This window comes from Theropithecus gelada, chromosome X (genome assembly GCF_003255815.1).
Source record: "Theropithecus gelada isolate Dixy chromosome X, Tgel_1.0, whole genome shotgun sequence".
In the NCBI taxonomy this organism is placed as follows: domain Eukaryota; kingdom Metazoa; phylum Chordata; class Mammalia; order Primates; family Cercopithecidae; genus Theropithecus; species Theropithecus gelada.
In genome coordinates this window covers 29,734,788-29,755,155 of record NC_037689.1, presented here as the reverse complement: position 1 = coordinate 29,755,155, position 20,368 = coordinate 29,734,788, and the positions used below count along the sequence as shown (strand labels likewise).

Below are 20,368 nucleotides of genomic sequence, written 5' to 3'. Positions count from 1 at the left end.
GGGAATTTTGGGGGAACATGAGGTAAGCATTAAAACTTTATTCTCAAGATAACTAAACACAAGCAGAGTAGTCATGCTTTGAGAATGATTAGAAAATACATCTAGTGACATTTTACCTTTAAGTTCAACTTTTTTTCCCCTAAGTAGCTGTAAGATTAAATCTAAAACAAATAACTCTCTAAGCACATGAGTAGCCATTTTTACTAGATTTCAAGAGTTTGAAGTAAGACAATTTTGGTCCCGGTGATTAAAGTAGGGGCACTGAAGTTCATCTCAGACCATTTTGTGTTTCTCGAAAATGATCTGTTTATAACATGTGCTGATATAATCCAGTATCCAGGTAGAACAATTATGTTGTTATCTAATGTTGCATAAGAAAACATTCAGTATGTTTTAATACACATGTTAATGATGATATTACTTAAGAACATTGGGGTATTATATTTCTTTACAAACTAAAAAGAATTCTGTTACATTTCAGGCAGAGTTAGGTATCAGGCTCCCTAAAGAAGTAAAACATTCTCAATTCCAAGACATTGTGGTCACCAGGCACTTTCACAGTAGGACAATAGTGCATTTGAACAAAGTAGAAATCCTCAAACGTTTTGCAGTCGTAAATGACTCAAATGACTGAAAGTGTCTTACAGGATAGCAACTCTCAAGCACTATCCCTTCCAATATGTCTTTAAATATTAAATGTCCTATGGTTTATAGATAATGTTAGTGAATGTTTGTCAACCAAATTCCCAAAGATAGCAGCACTTTCACTTGCCATCTTCCCTCTCCTTTTCCTTCCTCACTCTCTTCTTTATAGATGCCAGCCACATTATGTACAAAATGATGTTGTTTCTAGCTCAATGCATTTTAGTAAGAGATAGACAGTAGCTAATATTGCAAAGGAAATTATATTTGCATAATTATATTTTGTGTGAAAAAAGATAATATTTGGACTGGGAGAAAAAAGAAACCAGGGAGTCCCTAAGGAAAACGATTTAATGGATACTCCATCCACCTACCCTTGACTTCCCTGCTGTTCTCCCATTGACCCCATTTCTTCTGTGTGTTCAGTGATATCTACCCTTGCTCCACTCAGCCCTGGACTTCAGGGGAAGTGCATGAGATCAGGGGCTTACCCACGGGCTTACCCGTGCACGAGTCTAATCAGAAGAAGGACTGGTGAGGGCCAGGATTTCAGCTGGGAGGGGCAATGGGTAGCCAGATGCTCCGGGTTACTTGGCTAGAGGTTGGGAACAATCTCTGGAGATCGCCACAGTGGGCCACACAGATGTCATTCTCCACATACACCAGACATCTAAAAAGTCTTAAAAGCAACTGAAGAAGACTGGGTCTACTGCCTTTGAAAGCAATTGGTTCCAGAATGTCATGGGATCCATTCAGGCTAATGAGAATAAGACATTGCATGATGTATTCTAAGGAAAGAGTCTTAGCTGCTTAAGCAGAACCACACAATGAGACAGCCTTTCTTTTCTCTGACTCTGTGTGTGCATTAAGTCTTGAAATGCTCCTGTTATCTCTCTAGCAGGCATGCAACCGACGACTATATTCTCAGAATTTCATCAACAAAAGTCAACATTTTAAAACAGTTTACAAAGGAAAAAATAATAATCTTTTTTTCTGAGTACCACAAAGCACCAAGACTAAGTGAGTGGAAATAGCAAAATTATATTTTCATTTAAAGTACACTGAAACATTCTGAGTGTTCCTTTTTCTTAATATGCTTCTGGGAGAAGAAGCTGTTATATAACTAACTGAAACTCTAAGATTAATATAGAACTGAATTCACAATTTGTTCCTGTCAAAGCTCTTCCATTAGCTTAAACACATATCCCAAATATAAATCCCATATATCAGAGTTCAGTTCCTATTTGTGATAGAATTAAATTAGAATTAGAAATGGATGGGTTGTTCTTTGTTTCTAGTGTTCTCTGTTTAGGAGACATTTAAATTTTTGTTGATATAGCAAAGCAGTTTTGACAAAAAATTCTCATTCTTATTTGATCTATAAGAGCTTAATTCCTTTTATTTTTTTCACTTGGAAATCAAATGCCAACCTAACTCATACACTTCTCAAACTGCAATTGGATACTTTTGGGTTTTCATCCACAAACCATGTTGCTGGGTTTTTGTTGTTGCGTATTTGTTTGCTTTGCCATCTTCAAGTGGCCTTTGTCAGTTCCTTCTCTTTTTCGGGTAACTGTGATGAGAATAGGAATTGTTGTATTATTCCACCATAGCATTGAGGCCATTTAATCTAATTTAAGGCACAATTTTTTCTTTCAACTCTGTTTTCTCTAGACTTTGGGCTTCATTAAGGTGCCTCAAAGCCAATAAAGAGTGGAATTTGGAGACAAAAGGAGTCAAATCCATCTCTGGATCTATTAGCCGTCACTTTCACTCTCATCTCAAAGACTATTAATAATAGTTCAGTTCACTGCTATGAGCATAATTTTGAAAGACTTCACTTAGCTATTAAGAATTTCTTGATCTGATCCAATTTTCCTTGAAAAGTACTTCTGTTTTTTTCTGTTCTTTTCTACAGTATTTCAAGGAAGATATTTCCTCTCATTTACAGTAATGACTTCTCTTCGTGCATGTGTTTTCTCACCTTGACTGTTTTGCCCAACACCTAAATCAATTATAGCTGCACGAATCTCTGAGCATGAAATGAGTTTTTGGAGTTGCTTTTTTCTCAGCCACCAAAAGAAATCCACCCTCAAAAATGAACTGCCACTGAGCAAAGCGTTTTAAAAGGTTGAAGGTATTTGATAAACACTACACGACAGCATTCAATTAAAATTGGTCAAGTGACTGTAACAGACAGGAAAACAGAAACTGGGGATTTGTTAAATTAGATTAGACTTTAGACTCTCGGTCCATAATACCCTTTAGGGTATCCTTGACAATGTTCTAAATATCCAGTTTCATAATGAGGCAGAAATTTTCTGATAATTAACCTAACAGTGTATTAGAAATGGAAATAGGAGAAACTTCTGGACCTCAGTGGACCAAAATCTTATATTATTTAACATGTTTTATAAATTTTTTCTTTTCATGCTACATCCTTATATAGCTGTATCTTCTATCTAATATAGTAAGCAGTAGCAGCAACCTAAGGCAATTTATGTTTATAGTTAAATATGTTAAAATTAGATAAAATTAAAATTAATTTCTCAGTCCCACTGGCCCCATGTGAAGTGGTCAGTAACCCCATGTGGCCACCACACTGGACAGTACAGATACGCAGATTCTTGATCACCACAGAAAGTTCTGTTGGGCAGTGCTGCTACACAGGATAGTATCATACCTGAGGATAAGTCTCAAAACTTGGGTTTCTGCTGTGTAGGGTGAGCCTTTAATCACCTTCTATCAAGTTAGTAACAATCTCTGTAATGTGTATTTAAACATACTTCTGCAATTCATTGCAACATTCTTCTTCAGTTCTAACCATTCAGCAGCTCCCCTGACCCACTGAATACCTGAACATTCCTCCAACTGGCATTGTGAGTCTTCCTCAGATGTTTGCAATCCCCACCTCCAGCATTAGTCTTCCATCCTCATTCTGCATTCACCCTTGCTCTAGCCACATGGGATTGTTCACTCTTTTCCAGACATGGCCCATGTCTGGCTTTTAGTCCTTGCTTCTACTAGGCCAATAGAAATTGTGCTTCCTTTCCTATCTCCTTCAATTTTCTCTTCTTAACAGAGTATTTACTTGTTTCTTTAGAGTCAACTGTGATTTTCCCAATTTCAACCCCTGAATCACAGAATGAATTCATTTAAGTGCATGTGGCTTATTCTCCTTTGCATTTCAATGATTAGTAAACCTGCCTATAGGTCCAGTTACTTTAGAAGTTCATAGATGCCCCTGGGTCTTACACTTCAGCATCTCTCTGTGCCTGGCACATTTCAGGCATTCAATCAATGCATTTGGAATTACATTTCATTTAAGCACCAAAATAACTCCTTGAAACTCGCTTTAATTTTAAATTAATAAAATAACAAAAAACTATTAACTTTATGTACTCTTACAATTGCTATAGGATAATACAACGAAGAAAAATTAAAAATTAAAAAGTACTGCTATTATAACTTTATAATCAGATGGCACTCAGTGTTTATATGATGGACAGTATCACTGTAGAACTTTCAACTTTTCAATATCTCCCAATGAAGCCTTGAGTGTTGGGATTAAGAATATTTTGGTGCATGGCTGACACAAACCCCTTCTTTTTGTCTCTATTTCTCTCTCTCCTTACACACATATACACAAGCGTATCCTTTTCTTTCTCTGCCTTTGCATGTGTGCATAGCTGCATCTTCTCTCTGTCTGCTTCTCCCTCACTTTCTCTTGCACTGTTGTCCTTGTTATTTTTTTACTGTTTTACTCCCCTCAGCAAATCCTTGTAATTCTCATCACAGTTCTTCACTGAAGCAGCCTGCTCTGTATGCTTCACTATCTTCCTATTTTTTTTTTTTTCTCTAATTCCTTTCTACATGGTTGAATGCCTGGACTCTGAAGGTCTGTCCTGGTCTGCTCTCTCCCAGGAAAGCAGTACATCCTCACAGCATGGCCCCATACAGCCCAGGTTCTCCTGGCCATCCGGGGGTAGTTTGGCCCTTCCTGAGGTCTGCTTCCAGGCCTTGCCTGTGCTAGGCAGACTGAGCCCTTCCCAGCTGGGTTCCAGAGACTAGACTTTAGATGACATGGAAGAAAGACTCAAGGTACACCCAAATATTAATTCAGGATCAGCCAGAGCCTTCCAGGATAAAATTCTGGGAAATTTGGGAAAGACAACAGGTAAACCTCACAGGACTAAAACACAAGTCAATCGGTATGGCTGCTTAGTATAGCACTTCAAAATCCCAGGCTCACTGCAAACTACAGCTCTCCAGGCTTTATGCTGTGCCCTGATCATTGTCAAGTGCATTTCAATACATTTTATTTCACTCTTTAAAATACTTGACGATGATGATATAAAAGGAAAGCTGACAGTTCTAAAACATGCATTTTGTAAATGTATATGTATAGTGATAAACTGCCTGTCACACAGGTGATCCTCATTTCTCTACACACACCCTCTGCGGAATCAATTTAGGTGTAATCTAAACAACTTTGCCCTTCTGGTTTTCAAAGGGATATGCAGCAGAAGTAACAGTCACTAGTGTGACCCTCCCTGATAAAGATCATCCTTCCTACTGTGCCAATGGGTTTTTATTTCAATTCACGGAGACACTGTTGTAAAGAAATACATGAATTAATTTGTCATTAGAATTTATTTCTGGGCTGTAAAATGCCTTAGCTCTGCTTCAACAGAAACAAACCCTGAGAACAGACACTAGAATGGTCTGCCTTTTGAAATAGTGCAATTGCCCCTGTGGTGTTATGACCTAAGAAAGGAGAGACATTCTTGGGGTCTTTACTTTTGATCCATTGTGTAGCAATGAAATATAGAATAGGAGTCTGTAGAAACTGTCTGATGAGGTTACTTCTCAGTTGGAAGCCCCAAACACATTTACAATAACTCAGTGGAGTGAAACTCTTTCACTCCTCAGTGGATGACTCCATTGTGGCTGGACACTTAGAATTCCAAAAGAAGAAAATAATTGGTATATTTGCTTTCAAGACCATGAGTGAGATACACATATCCCATAACATTATTCTGTAAACCTCAAATATACATAATAACTTTTTAAAGGCAACTAGGCAGGGACAACAGTTTTTAGCACATGCATACAAGATGTTACCTAAAGACATTTCTTGAAAACAAACTTTATGTGACAAATTGCATAGTAAGGCTATAATTATTTTGGGGGGAAAATACACAACCAGGAAATTGGATAAGTAAAGATAATATATTTATAAATTGGTGTTGGCCTTCATACCCACCCATCCTGCTGGTGAGAATGGGTTTGGGTTATAAATTGGTGTTGGCCTTCATACCCATCCACCCTGCTGGTGAGGATAAATGAGATGTGAACTCTGCCACAGTCATTAAAGTAATGACTTATCTTTCTTTCTTTTGTGGTGGGGGCGTGGTGTGGAATTTCACTCTTGTTGCCCAGGCTGGAGTGCAGTGGCATGATCTCGGCTCACTGCAACCTCTGCCTCCTGGGTTCAAGTGATTCTCCTGCCTCAACCTCTGAAGTAGCTGGGATTACAGGCATGCACAACCACACCCGGCTGATTTTACATTTTTAGTAGAGATGGGGTTTCACTATGTTGGTCAGGCTGGTCTCAAACTCCTGACTTCAGGTGATCCACCCACCTCGGCCTACCAAAGTACTGGGATTACAGGCATGAGCCATTGCGCCTGGCCTTATCTTTCAATAACTGATGATTCCACATGTGTTCTAGGTTTGTACATAGTCTATATTTAGCCTGAGTTTGCTCCTATTAGACAGATAATTATTTCAATTCAAGGTTCAATGAAATGCCCTTGCCGAACTCAAATAATTCAGAAGACCTTTCAATGACTTGAGAGGTTCTCAGTATCAGGTTGCGCATTTTGTTCTTTCCAGGAAGAAAATCATATTGTCTATTTGGATCATATTGGACAGCTGAACCCATCAAATGTGACCAGAATGGTGGAGTCCAGGAAGAAAACAGAAGACGACAAGAAAACTACACGTGTAAGTCCATTTCCAAGCAGATATGTGTGTGCAGGAGTAATTTTCTGCAATGAAGGAAGAGGAGTAGGAGCGCTGAGTAAACCCAATACTAAACCTTTCCTATATGAGCTTTTAAGTGCTGGAATTTCTCAGAGGTCCTTCCTTGACCTCCTGTCTTCTCACTGTATACTCTACCTAAGCAATTTAATTATACCCATGACACAAATACTTCAATTATCATTTGTATTAGTCAGTGTTCTCCAGAGAAACAGAACCAACTTGAGTATTAGAACACATATATATGTATATATACATATATATACACGCACACACAACATCTCTCATTTTATCTAATTTTTTCCATCTTCACCAACACCACTGTTATGCAAGCTATCATCATCTCTACTCCGGATAACTGTGACAGTCTTCTACCTGCTCTTATGCTCTCTAGTGTGAGCTCTTAAGGAGTGGCCAAGGTTCTCAGTGTATCTTTTTTTTTTTTTGAGACGGAGTCTCGCTCAGTCGCCCAGGCTGGACTGCAGTGGCCGGATCTCAGCTCACTGCAAGCTCCGCCTCCAGGGTTTACGCCATTCTCCTGCCTCAGCCTCCCGAGTAGCTGGGACTACAGGCGCCCACCACCTCGCCCTCTCTCTCAGGGTATCTTTAAAAAATTGTGCAAGACAGCCCTTCCTTCCTTTTCTCTCCTGATGCATCATGTGTTATGTCTCCATCCTGCAATGCCCAGAACCGCACCCTCATCCTGTAATTTCTAACTGCAGTCACATTCTCTCAGTCCCTCAACCATCCATGCACCTTCCACTCAAGAGTGCTACCTGGACAACCGACATCATCCTCGCCCCAAGCCCCATTTCCACTGGCCTGATTGCCAAACATCAGTTCATCAGAGAAACCTTTTCTGAACCTTTTCTCACAGAATGTGATGTGTTTTAAAGGCATATTTTTGTGATAGTTTGATTAGTACTGGAGTCCCCCACTAGCTTGCAGGCTCAGTAAGGGAGGGTCTTTGTTGTTCAGTTTCATTAAAACAGCAAGTACTTTAAAAATATTTAATGAGTTTTCAACGTGTTTTTATTTGTTTCAATCTTATTTTAAAAAATTCCATTGCAAGTTCTTACCAGGCAGAGTATCTTTTGATTCTGACATTGTTCATTTACTCTTCTTTTGTCACCATCTCTGTGAATAAAATTGACCACAGATTTGATATAACTGGGCACTTGCTCTGTTTTTATAATTTAAATGAAAAATCCTTTCATTCAAATAAACACAGGCCTTCAATTAACTAATAGATTTTGCTAACCCCTACTGCTGTATTTTTCTCAGTAATTCTTAAGTGAGAATCATGGTAACATCACCAATCCCCTTATGTTAAAAGCAAGGATGTTCTTATGACTAGTAAGAGGTTGGTGCAAAGCAACTGAGGTCTGAAGGTAATGGCAAAAAACACAATTACTTTTGCACCGGTTTAATAAAAAGCAATTTATTAAATGGCCGTAACAATATATGCAAAAATTGTCATTTAAAGATTTAGTGTTATATATTGAAACATAACTTGGATATTTTCCATATTCAGTTTCAAAAAAAAAACAAAAACAAAATATAACTGTCCCATGAACCCATTTGCATCTTTTCCAACTCTTGCCCACTACAGATTCAATCACATGGCTTAAATATTGACCTCTAAACTAGTCAGCCACTTTATCAGATTCACCTTTACAACTTAGGCAATAACTAGTCTTCAAAACAAATATAAATAAAATAAAATAAAATAAAATAAAATAAAATAAAATAATGTTTCCAGTGATGTCCTTGGAGCAACTAAGCCTTCTCATTCTGTTTGCACAGGTCTTTTCTACAAGTTCAGCAGCATTTCTGTTGTAGAACAGGCACAACTGTTTTGAATTGTCACAACCACTCACTTCCATCGAACTTTGCAGAGTGGAGCATATTCATAGAGAAAAAACATAGGTATCTGGTTCTGATTAATGGTGCAGTTTTAGAATACATCTGCCATCATATATGCACACACAAGGCATGGGTAAAAGCAGTTGGACACTAAGACACAATAATTATATCTAGGACTAACTTCTGTACCATGGAAATTCTGTATAACCAAGAGTTCTTCCAAAAATGTACCCAGGCACACACATCAATACACTGTACAAATTCTTCAGATTTAACCTGGATATAATAAAACTTGAAGATGACCAACAGAATTGTATATTTCTTTCTTATTTAAATATCCCAACGTTTAAGGTTTCTTGGTCAGTTTCAGGTAAAAAAACTACACTAATAATGTGGTTTATGTATGACATAATAATCTGAGAAGAAACGGTGGCATATTTTAATAAAACTTTCTATTTACAATGCTAATCCATGTAACACTGAAGTGTTCTGCTCCAAAAATTCAGGATCTTTTATTTCCGAAGGGTTAATCATTACAGGGGAAAATCATGACACCCAGTGGCCAAAGACTTTCAATGCTGCATAAATTCTTGTGTCCTCTGTTCTTTATCACACTCATGAATTAATTTATTGATAAACTAAATCATTTATGTATTAAAATACGTATTACTGAAATGAGTAATGTGTTCATGAATGCTTTTATATTTTTACATGTGTGCATGAAAATTATTTCTGAAATTTGAAAAAAACCCTGACGCTAATGTGGTTTGTGTGGATATGTGGCATCTGCTTCAACATAACGTATGAACATATTTCTTAAACACATATATTCATTTACAAAGAATCTCCTATTCTGGCTGGGCATGGTGGCTCACGCCTGTAATCCCAGCACTTTGGGCGGATCACGAGGTCAGGAGATCGAGACCATCCTGGCTAACACGGTGAAACCCCGTCTCTACTAAAAATACAAAAAAACTAGCCGGGTGAGGTGGTGGGCACCTGTAGTCCCAGCTACTCGGGAAGCTGAGGCAGGAGAATGGTGTGAACCTGAGAGGCGGAGCTTGCAGTGAGCGGAGATCACACCACTGCACTCCAGCCTGGGCGACAGAGTGAGACGCTCTCTCAAAAAAACAAAAACAAAAATAAAAACAAAAACAAAAACAAAAGCAAAGACTCTCCTATTCTGTACTCATGATTAGAACATATTCTGTGCTGGCCCACTTTTCTCCTTCTGAAAAAACCCTCAAAGGAAAATAAAATGAATTATTTTACTTGTTGAGCTAATAATGGACATGGATCTTATTTATATCTATATATTAAGCAGGACATTGCATGATAAGAAGGAGGTCTTTATGACAGGTAAGTTTATTTATACCTGTGCTGCTTTCCTTTCATTGGACAATTTTACTTATTTCCCTCCTTGATTTAATTACTATTACAAACCTGGGAAGCTGTATAGTAGTAGTGGTGAAAGATGAGTTCAGATTCCAACCTTGTCACATACTTAATTTTTAACTTTCAGCAAGTTCTTTAAGCTCCTGAAATTCAAGTATCTTTATGTGAAATGAGATTATTCTTTATTTGAAATATAAAAAAATTCCTACCTACTCCCTTTGTTGTGAAGAGTATCTACCCTATGCATATATATTTATATATCCATAAAGTCGCTAGCACGGGGCCTGCAGGTTTTTGTTTGTTTTGACACAAGGTCTCACTCTGCCATCCAGGCTGGAGTGCAGTGGCATGGTCATAGCTCACTGCAGCTTCTACTTCCTGGGCCACAGCAACATTCCCATCTTAGCTGGCCAAGAAGCTAGGACCAAAGGTGTGTGCATCCACCCACAGCTTATAATATTTTTTTTGTAGAGAAGGGGTCTCACTATGTTGTCCAGGCTGATCTCAAACTCCTAGCTTCAAGCAGTCCTTCAATATGTTGATAACCTGCTTATTTGCAATCCAACCAAAAATGCCTCAGACCTAAATACTATTACAACTCTTCAGACATTGGCCCCTTGTGGTTATAAAGTCTCTCCTTCCAAAGCTCAAATCTTCTCTCAGGAGGTTTGATTCTTAGAACTAACATTAATCCCAGGGCCCAAGGGTCTCTCAGACCACTGCAAAAATCTTATCCTAAACATGGACATTCCATCCACTAAACATCAGTTGTAGTCCTTTCTTCAAATGGTAGGTTTCAATGGTAGGTTATCTGGATAACCCAGTTTGGACTTAGAGCAAAACCTCTTTATAAGGCACTGCAAGGATCAGGGGAGGAACTCTTAAATTGGAGCCTTGAAATGGACAATGTTCTAAAAACCTTCAAAGAAACCCCCGCCCTGGCCTTGCCAGATCTTACAAAGCGTCTTTACTTGTTTGTAGTTGAGAGAAGGGATACAGCACTTGGAGTCCTCACTCAGCGACTGGGACCCTCCTAGTGGCCAAGTAGTTACTTGTCAAAAACCCTTGATCCAGTGGCATGGGGATGGCTGCCACGCCTCTGAGTGCTAGTGTGTGTGGCTCCCCTGGTTGTGGAGGCCTCCGAGCTAACTCTGGGCCAAAGAATAACTGTGTACACCCCACATCAAGTAACGAATGTCCTAAACTCAGAGGCCTTTCACTGGATCTCACAGAGCCATATAAGCAAATTTCTAACACTCCTTCTATAGGCACCAGAATTAGGTATTAGGCTCTGCCAACCCTTAATCCTGGCATCCTGTTACCAAACCCAAATGTGGAGGGACCACTTAAACATTCTTGCTTGGAAACCATAGATCTAACCTGTAATGTTAGACCAGACCTCTAGGATACTCCTCTTATAGATTCAGAGGCCACATGGTACACAGATGGCAGTAGCTTTATGATAGGTGGAACCCAATTGTCAGAGTATGCTATTATTAGCCTAACTGAAACCACAGAATCTGGACCTCTGCCAGGAAGTAGCACCTCAGTCCAAAAGGCTGAGCTCATTGCTCTTACCTGTGCCTTACAATTAGGGGCAGGCATGAGGCTTAATATTTACACAGACTCAGCCTATGTCTTTCATGTAGTGCATGCCCATGCAGCCATTTGGCAGGAAAGAGGACTTTTAACGGCCTGAAATACTTCAATTAAACGTGTTCCTGAAATCATGGCCCTGTCGGAGGCAGTAATGCTTCCCTCACAGGTAACTATCATTCACTGCAAAGCCCATCAGAGAAGCAATGATGAAATCTCTATCGGGAACACCTGGGCTGACAAGTAAAAGTGGCTGTCAGGTCACCCCTTCAGGTTGTCTTCGTTCCTAGCCTAACTCCCCTGTCTCCACACTATACACAGGGGGAAGCCCAAAAAGCTCTAGAAAGAGGTTTCTCCCATACCTCAGAGGGCTGGCTAAAAGGTCCTAATGACAAACTCTTGCTCCCAGGAGCCTCGCAATGGAAGTTTCTAAATAGCGTGCACCAATCAACTCATCTAGGGGCTAAGGCCCTCCAAGATCTAACAAAGTCAGTATTCACCAGCACGGGGATAGCCCAAGCTCTATGGGCCATCTCACAGGCATGTCCCACCGGCTGCCAAATAAACCCCGAGGGAGCACACAAACCTCCCCAAATCCTTCAACCCATTCTAAGATGAGGAACCCTACCAGGAGAAGACTGGCAAATAGATTTTACACACATGCACCATGCAAGGGACTGAGGTATTTGTTAGTCTTTGTAGACACCTTCACTGGATGGATAAAGGCCCTTCCACTAAAACTGAACGGGTCTCAGAAGTCACCTCAGCCCTTTTAGACCACACTCTTCCTTGTTTTAGACTCCCTCATGTCCTACAATCAGACAATGGCCCCACTTTCATTTCTCAAATAACGCAGAGAATCAGTGAAGCTCTCCAGATCAAATATTATCTGCATGCGTCTTGGCATCCACAATCTTCTGGGAAGGTGGAGAGAGCCAACCAAACCAGAAAAAGCACTTCACAAAGTTAATACATGAAACCCAACAGCTATGGTCAACTTTGCTCCCCACTGTACTCTTAAGAGCCTGTATCACCCCAAAATCTGAAACCCGTCTAGCCATTTTGAGATTCTCTGAGGAAGATCTTTCTTCCAAACAGACCTTTTGTTAGACCCAAAGAGTCATGATCTCATGCAATATGTTATGTCCCTGGGACAAATCATCAAGGCCATCAATCATTATCAAAGTCTTCAGAGCCCAACACCTGGCCCCTCTTTCAGGACACACTCACCCTAACATTATGCCTGAAGACTAGGTATATCTTAAAACTCTCCCACAGGACAGAAAGCCACTGGAGCCAGTTTGGACTGGACCATACCAAGTTCTCCTTATGACTCCGACATCTGTACAACTCAAAAGCCTCTCCATGTGGATTTACTGATACAGGGTCAAGGTGGCACCAACACCCGGCAAAGAACACACCACCTACACTTGCGAAACAGTTGAAGACGTTTGTCTATTGTTCAGGAGGGACTCAGACTCAGGCAATATCCACCTTAATACTTAGAAGAAGCAAAAGCAGAAACCCCTGATAAATCCATCAGATCTCGTGAGACTTACTCACTATCACGAGATTAGCACAGGAAAGACAGGCCCCCATGATTCAACTACCTCCCCCTAGGTCCCTCCCACAACACGTGGGAATTCTAGGAGATACAAGTCAAGTTGAGATTTCGGTGGGGACACAGCCAAACCATATCAAGCTATATGAAGTTAAAACCAGGTACTACGGGTGTTCACTTGATTTTTGGTTCTCATGAAGATGTTTTTTTCCGTGTAGATAGTTGTTAAATTGGTATCCTTGGTGGGCGGTCAGGGAGACAATCAGTGAAGCATTCTATTCTGCCATCTTTCTCCTCTAGTAGCTCTGTAGTATATTTTGAAATATACCTTTGTAGTACATTTTGAAGTCAGGTAGTGCGATGCTTCCTGGTGTGATCTTATATGGGCCCAGTTTCTGTAGTCCTAAAGCAATTACAATAATAACATCAAAGATCACTGATCAGAAATCACCATAACAGATATAATAATGATGGAAAAGTTGGAAATATTGTGAGAATTACCAAAATGTGACACAGGGAAATGAAGTGGCACATGCTGTTGGAAAAATGACACTGACATGCTTGACAGTTGCCAGAAACCTTCAATTTATAAAAAACACACAATATCTATAAATACAATAAAGTGCATCACAATAAAACAAGGTTGACCCATATCTGCTAGTCACCAGGTAATCTGTTTACTAGGAATGGGTAATAATAGCTAGAAAAGCTAGTTAAATACAGAAATTTAAAAAGCACTGTCTTCTCAGGACACAAAAACATGGAAAGATAGTCCAGGTTCATAGATTGACAGGATTAATATTGTATAAATCACAATACTCACCAAAGTGATTAACAGATTAAATGCAAGTCCCATCAAAATACCAAGGACGTTCTTCACAGAAATAGGAAAAACTTATAATATTCATAGGAAACTATAAAAGACCTTAAATAGCCAAAGCAATCCTGAGCAAAAAGGGAAAAGCTGGAAGCATCAAACTACCTGACTTCAAAATTTACTACAAAGCTATGGTAAACCAAGCAGCATGGTACTGGCTTAAAAACAGACACAGAGACAAATGGAGCAGAGTAGAGAACCCAGATATAAAGTCACATTCTTATAACCAATGCAACTTCAACAAAGACGACAAGAACATATGATGCTGAAAAGACAAACATTTCAACAATAGTACTAGGAAAGCTGGATAAGTACAGGCAGAGGAATGAAACTAGATTCCTATCTCTCACCACACACAAAAAGCAAATCAAAAATGGGTTAAAGACGTGAATCTGGCTGGCAGCGGTGGCTCACGCCTGTAATCCTAGCACTTTGGGAGGCCAAGGTGAGTGGGTCACTTGAAGTCAGGGGTTCGAGACCAGCCTGGCCAGCATGGTGAAACCCCGTCTCTATGAAAACTACAAAACTTAGCCAGGTGTGGTGGTGCACACCTGTAATCCCAGTTACTCAGGAGGCTGGGGCACAAGAATTGCTTGAACCGAGGAGGTGGACGTTATAGTGAACCGAGATGGTGACACTGCACTCCATCCTGGGCCTGAACAACAGAGTGAGATGAGACTCTGTCTAAATTAATTAATTAATTAATTAAATTGAATTAAAAAGACTTGAATCTATGACTTGTAACTGAAACCACCAAAAAACATTGGGGAAATGCTGTAGGACATTGGTCTGGGCAAAGATTTCTTGAGTAAGACCTCAAAAGCAAAGAACCAAAGCAAAAATAAACTATTGGGATCACATCAAGTTAAAATGCTTCTGCATAGCAAAGGAAATTATCAACCAAGTGAAGAGACAACCCACAGAATGGCAGAAAATATTTGCAAACTATCCATCTGATAAGGGATTCATAACCAGAATACATAAGGAGCTCGACAAATTCAATAACAAACAATCCGATTTAAAAATGGACAAATAATCTCAATAGATATTTCTCAAAAGAAGACACAAAAATGGCCAGCAAGCATATGAAAATATACTCATTATAAATCATCAGAGCAATACAAATCAAAACCACAATGCAATATCATCTCACCCCAGTTGAAATGGCTTTTAACAAAAGACAGGCATGAACAGATGCTAGCAAGGAGGTGGAGAAAGGGGAACCTGTGTACACTGTTCGTGGGAATGTAAGTTACTACAGCCACTATGGAGAACAGTATGGAGTTCCTCAAAATCCTAAAAATAGAACTAGTATATGATCCAAGTATTCCACTGCTGGGGAAAAAGGGAGGGGGGAGAGAGAGAGAGAGAGATAAATTTATCTGTACATCAAAGAGATGTATCTGCATACTCATGTGTATTGCAGCACAAGTCACAATAGTCAAAACATGGATTTAGCCTAAGTGCCCATCAATGGATGAATGGATTAGGCAAATGTGGCATATGTACACAATGGAATATTATCCAGGCATAAAAAGAATGACTGGATATTATGTTTAATGAAATAAGCCAGACACAGAAAAACAAATATTGCATGTTTTCACTCATATATGGGAGCTAAAAAAGTGGTTCTCATGAAGATGGCGGCTACAGTGATGGTTACCAGAGGCCAGAAGGGGAAGGGGGGATGAAGGGGAAATAAAAGAATATAAATATATTTATTACCACTGAACTGCACACTTACAAGTGGTAAAGAGGGTACATTATATATGTATATTTTACCTCGATAAAAATAAATTTTAAAAACAAAATCACTTTCTTCTCACCACTTACTGCTGAATTTTTGCTGGAATAATGAATTAGTACTACAGGTAAGTCATGTACCTAAGTAAGTAGTAAAATAGGGACAACAAGAATAGTTCAGTGGAATGTAGAACATAGGGAATCTAGTCTGGTCAGATATAATTTTGTTAGTGTTGAGTTAATATACAAGTTCTACTTAACTGGGCTTTCCCATGAAACTGGTTACATAGAAACAGCTAACAATCATTACAATACCAAGTGAACCTGATCCTGAAAATCATGTTATTTGCAAGTCTCAATTATTGGTTTTAGTTGAGATGAGAACTTAAAAGGATAGGTGCTGAGTGTTACCCAGAAAAAAAAGTTACATAGAATAACTGGAGATAACTTGAATATCTACCTGATGCCAGGAAAAAGGAAAATCCTTCCCTACCATTCTACTATTTTTTGTTGGAATAATAAATTACCACAGACATCTGGTGGTAAACATGTAATTAGCAACCTAAAGACAGCTAGAATTAGCCAGACCAAGTAATTGATCCCAGGAAGCTGAAGATAACCGGCCTATGCCAGGGAGTTCAATAACCGTTTTCCTCAATGCAAAATTCCAACCTCATGTTAGAAATATTACCTCATACAGTAAATATCTACTTTATCCAAGTGAGTAATTAACTAGAAATAACTACACGAAACCAGTACCTGGAATAAACAAATTCTTCTCAATACTACTTCTTATGTCTCTGTGACATAAAGCTAAACATTTAGTGGTACCTAGGCAAACAGCTGAATAAACAACTAGCAATTACTAGGAAAACTGCTTGAACATAGAAGGTTTAATAACCATTCTAGTCAATTCTGTGTGATTACTGTTTTAGGATTGTTGATTAGGTACTATGGATATGGTAACTAGAGTTACCTGAGTAAGAGTTAAATACAGAATCCTTCATAAAACTAGAATAACTGATTGAAGAAAAGAAGTATAACATTGCATTCTCCTCAACATTTCTCATTTCTTCTTGGAGTAATGAGTTAGTTCTGTCAATGGGTACTAGTACCTAGGTAATTACAAAGCAAAAAATAAGAAGAGATGTCTAGAATAAATATTTGATACCAGAATGGTGAAAAAAAAAACCCATTCTTTTCAAATAGAAACTCTAATTTCCTGTGTGATTAATGAGTTACAATTAGTACTGGAGATATCTGTATGAGATGTGGATTTCATTTGGCGGGGGGGCACATACTCCACAGATGAACTGCTGGGTCATATGGTAGATCTATTTTGATTTTCCAAGGAATGATTATACTGTTTTTCATAACGGCTGTACCGATTACATGTCTGTCAACAGCGTGTAAACGTCCCCTTTTCTGCACACCCTAAAAGGGTTTCATTTTCTCCACATCTTTGCCCTCATTATTATTATTATTTTTTTTTTTGAGACGGAGTCTCGCTCTGTCTCTAAGGCCGGAGTGCAGTGGCGCGATCTCAGCTCACTGCAAGCTCCGCTCCCGGTTCAGCCATTCTCCTGCCTCAGCCTCCCGAGTAGCTGGGACTACAGGTGCCCGCCACCACACCCGGCTAATTTTTTGTATGCCATCACTACTTTTTATCTCTTCACTTTTTGATAATACCCGTCCTAACAGGTGTGAGGTGATAGTTCACTGTGGTTTTCTTTTGTCTTTTTTTTTTTTTTTTTTGAGATGGAGTCTCCCTCTGTCGCCCAGGCTGGAGTTCAGTGGCGCAATCTCGGCTCACTGCAAGCTCCGCCTCCCGGGTTCCCGCCATTCTCCTGCCTCAGCCTCCCGAGTAGCTGGGACTACAGGTGCCCGAGACCACGCCCGGCTAGTTTTTTGTATTTTTAATAGAGACGGGGTTTCACCGTGTTAACCAGGATGGTTTCGATTTCCTGACCTCATGATCCACCCGTGTCGGCCTCCCAAAGTGCTGGGATTACAGGCGTGAGCCACCCCGCTCCGCCCACTGTGGTTTTCATTTGCATTCTCTGATTATTAATGATGTTGAGCATATTTTCATATACCTGTTGGCCAGTTGTGTGTTTTCTTTCTAGAAATGCCTATTCAAGTCCTTTGCCTATTTGTTAACCAGACTATTTATTTGTTTGCTATTGAGCTGTGTGAGTTCTTTATATATTTTGGATATTAACGCATTATTAGATATATGGTTCGCAAATAGCTTCTCCCAAACCATAGCCTGCCTTTTCATTTTGTTGATTGTTGGCTGTGCAGAAGCTTTTAGTTTCCAGCTTGCTCACTTGCCCTACAAATTTCAGCTTCCTAGACCCCACATTGTGTGAAGGTTTGAGCCACTTACTTAGAGTAAACCGTATCATATATATAATATTATTCATAAATGAATACTATATTATAGTAAATAGATGTTTATGATATATAATATTACACACACACATTCTCTCTCTCACACACACACACACAAATATCCTGTTGGTTTAGTTTCTCCTTCTCTGAGGAACCCAGCCTGATACAGATACCCAGCTGAGTCGGTGTGTTTGCTGATCTTGACCTCTGGAAGCTAGTGCTTTAAACCACGAGAATGAAAAATTGTGAGGCACTATGTGGACGCTGGGAGAAGGAAGTGAGATGGAAAAGTTGTTTCATGGCATCCAAGAAGTGAATGGTCCTCAAGGTGTAGCAGAGGAATTTATAGGAGAGAGGGATGATTGACGTCTTTATACAGCCCCAAACCCGTCCCATTTAACAGGGAGGGATTTTAGGTAGGTGATACAGAAACTGGGTAACGATGGCAGGTGTGGAGAAATGGAATGTACCACTGAGTGGGGGGGTCCAGGGGAACCATGTGGCAGAAATATCCTCCCGTGCCACGTGATCTGCCAAAATTGAACATGGGGCGTTTAGGAGGGCTGCCATGTCAGTTTGGGAACTATCCTTAGGGGTGCTAACCCAAACCCCCTTTCTCCAACCAGAGCACCCTGCCTTCCTCCTCAGATGTCACTCCCCCGCCACCTTCCTCCTCAGATGTCACTCCCCCGCCACCTTCCTCAGTCAGGTCGTGCTGGCGCTTTGTGACGTCAAAGGCCTCCCTTCCCGCCCAGGGCTCCCATTGGCTGGGTAGTGGGGTGTTGACCAATCACAGCTCAGGGACGTGGTCGCCTCATTGTCCCGAGACCGCGGGAGGGGTATATACGGGGACCCCGGGCAGCCCGCGGTTGACCGTTGGGAGGCGTTGAGCTGTGGAAGATGAGTCCGAAGCCGAGAGCCTCGGGATCCCCGGCCATGACCAAGGAGAGCCGAAAGAGGAAGTCCTCTTCTCAGCAGAGCCCCAGTAGCCCGAAGAAGAAGGTGAGGGACCCACCCAAGCTCCTCCTCGGCTTCCCCTCGCCTCCTTCCTCACCAGAATCCTCTCCCGGCCTCCCCTGGCACAGCCCCCCACCCGGCCCGCCCGCCTCTGAGGAAACGTCCCTGTTCCCAGCCTCCTCCATCCTCTTCCCTCAACCAGAGCCCTTCTGGCATCTCCCTGTTGTCCTTCCAGGCTACCAGGGCGCCCAAGAAGGGAAAAGCAGCTCGTGGAGGGAGAGGCGGGAAGAAACGGGCCGCGAGCAAGATGGCGGCGGCGGCGGCGGCCCCTGAGGCGGGGAGCGGGCCAGCGGCCCCCGGCCCCAGTGACCAGCCCAGCCAGGAGCTCCCTCAGCACGAGCTGCCCCCCGAGGAGCCAGTGAGCGAGGGGACCCAGGACGACCCCCTGAGCCAGGAGAGCCAGCTGGAGGAGCCACTGAGCCAGGAGAGCCAGCTGGAGGAGCCACTGAGTGAGGGGGCGGCCAGCGACTCCCCCATCTCCCTGAGCAGCGACTAAGTTCAGTTCCAGTCGCCAGACCTCAGAGATCTCACCAGCACGGTGGCCCCTGGTGAAGACAATAAAATGAATGTGTTGCAAATTGATCTCAGTGACTCCGTGTTCTCTGATGGTGGGGAGGGAGGGAAGGAGGGGGGAAGAGGTGGGGTGTGGGGAGGGAGGGAGGGAGAAGTGGTGTGAGGGGAGGGAGGGAGGAAGTGGTGGTCTGAGGGGAGGGAGGGAGGGAGGAAGAGGTAGTGTGTGGGGAGGGAGGGAGGGAGGAAGAGGTGGGGTGTGGGGAGGGAGGGAGGGAGGGAGGAAGAGGAGGGGGGGGGAGGGAGAAAGGAAAGAAGGAAGAAATGGGTGGTATGTGGGGAGGGAGGGAAGTGGGGTCCCGCGGGGTTGAGGTCAAAGGGACATGTCACAGTTAGCCAGACAGGAGGATAAGGATTGCGTCACGGCTGAGCATTGGAGAAAAGTTTCCCCTTCACGGGATGACTCCGCTTCTTGTAACGTTTGTTTCTTCATGCAATCTTGCTAGCACATACACCAAGTACCAAGAACTGGATTCTACCTACTTAGGTTTCATTGTTAAAATACCTTTTCGTTTATAGAAACCGATGGAAGAATCATCTCCAACCTCTTTCCTTTCAGTGTCCCCTCCCTACAATCTAATATGATTCAGAAAAATTCAAAGTAGAGCAAAATCTATCCACTTGAAAAAAGCCTTTTTATTTTTGCGACTGAGGAGACAAAA

General features: G+C 41.2%; 1 protein-coding gene across 2 annotated transcripts; it reads left to right on the top strand.

The window, feature by feature from the left end:
• The first annotated feature begins 18,374 nt into the window (after positions 1-18,374).
• Positions 18,375-19,714, top strand: LOC112615764 (testis-specific basic protein Y 1-like). Of its 2 annotated transcripts, none has more exons than XM_025372630.1 (3): positions 18,375-18,535; positions 18,875-19,121; positions 19,312-19,714. In XM_025372630.1, exons 2-3 carry the CDS (start codon positions 19,020-19,022, stop codon positions 19,630-19,632), a joined length of 423 nt encoding a protein of 140 aa, XP_025228415.1. In that variant the 5' UTR covers positions 18,375-18,535; positions 18,875-19,019; the 3' UTR covers positions 19,633-19,714. The 2 variants fall into 2 exon arrangements, with proteins under 2 accessions (XP_025228415.1, XP_025228416.1); XM_025372631.1 differs by lacking the exon at positions 18,375-18,535 and having other exon boundaries at positions 18,951-19,121; positions 19,312-19,555; positions 19,587-19,714.
• The last annotated feature ends 654 nt before the right edge of the window (positions 19,715-20,368 follow it).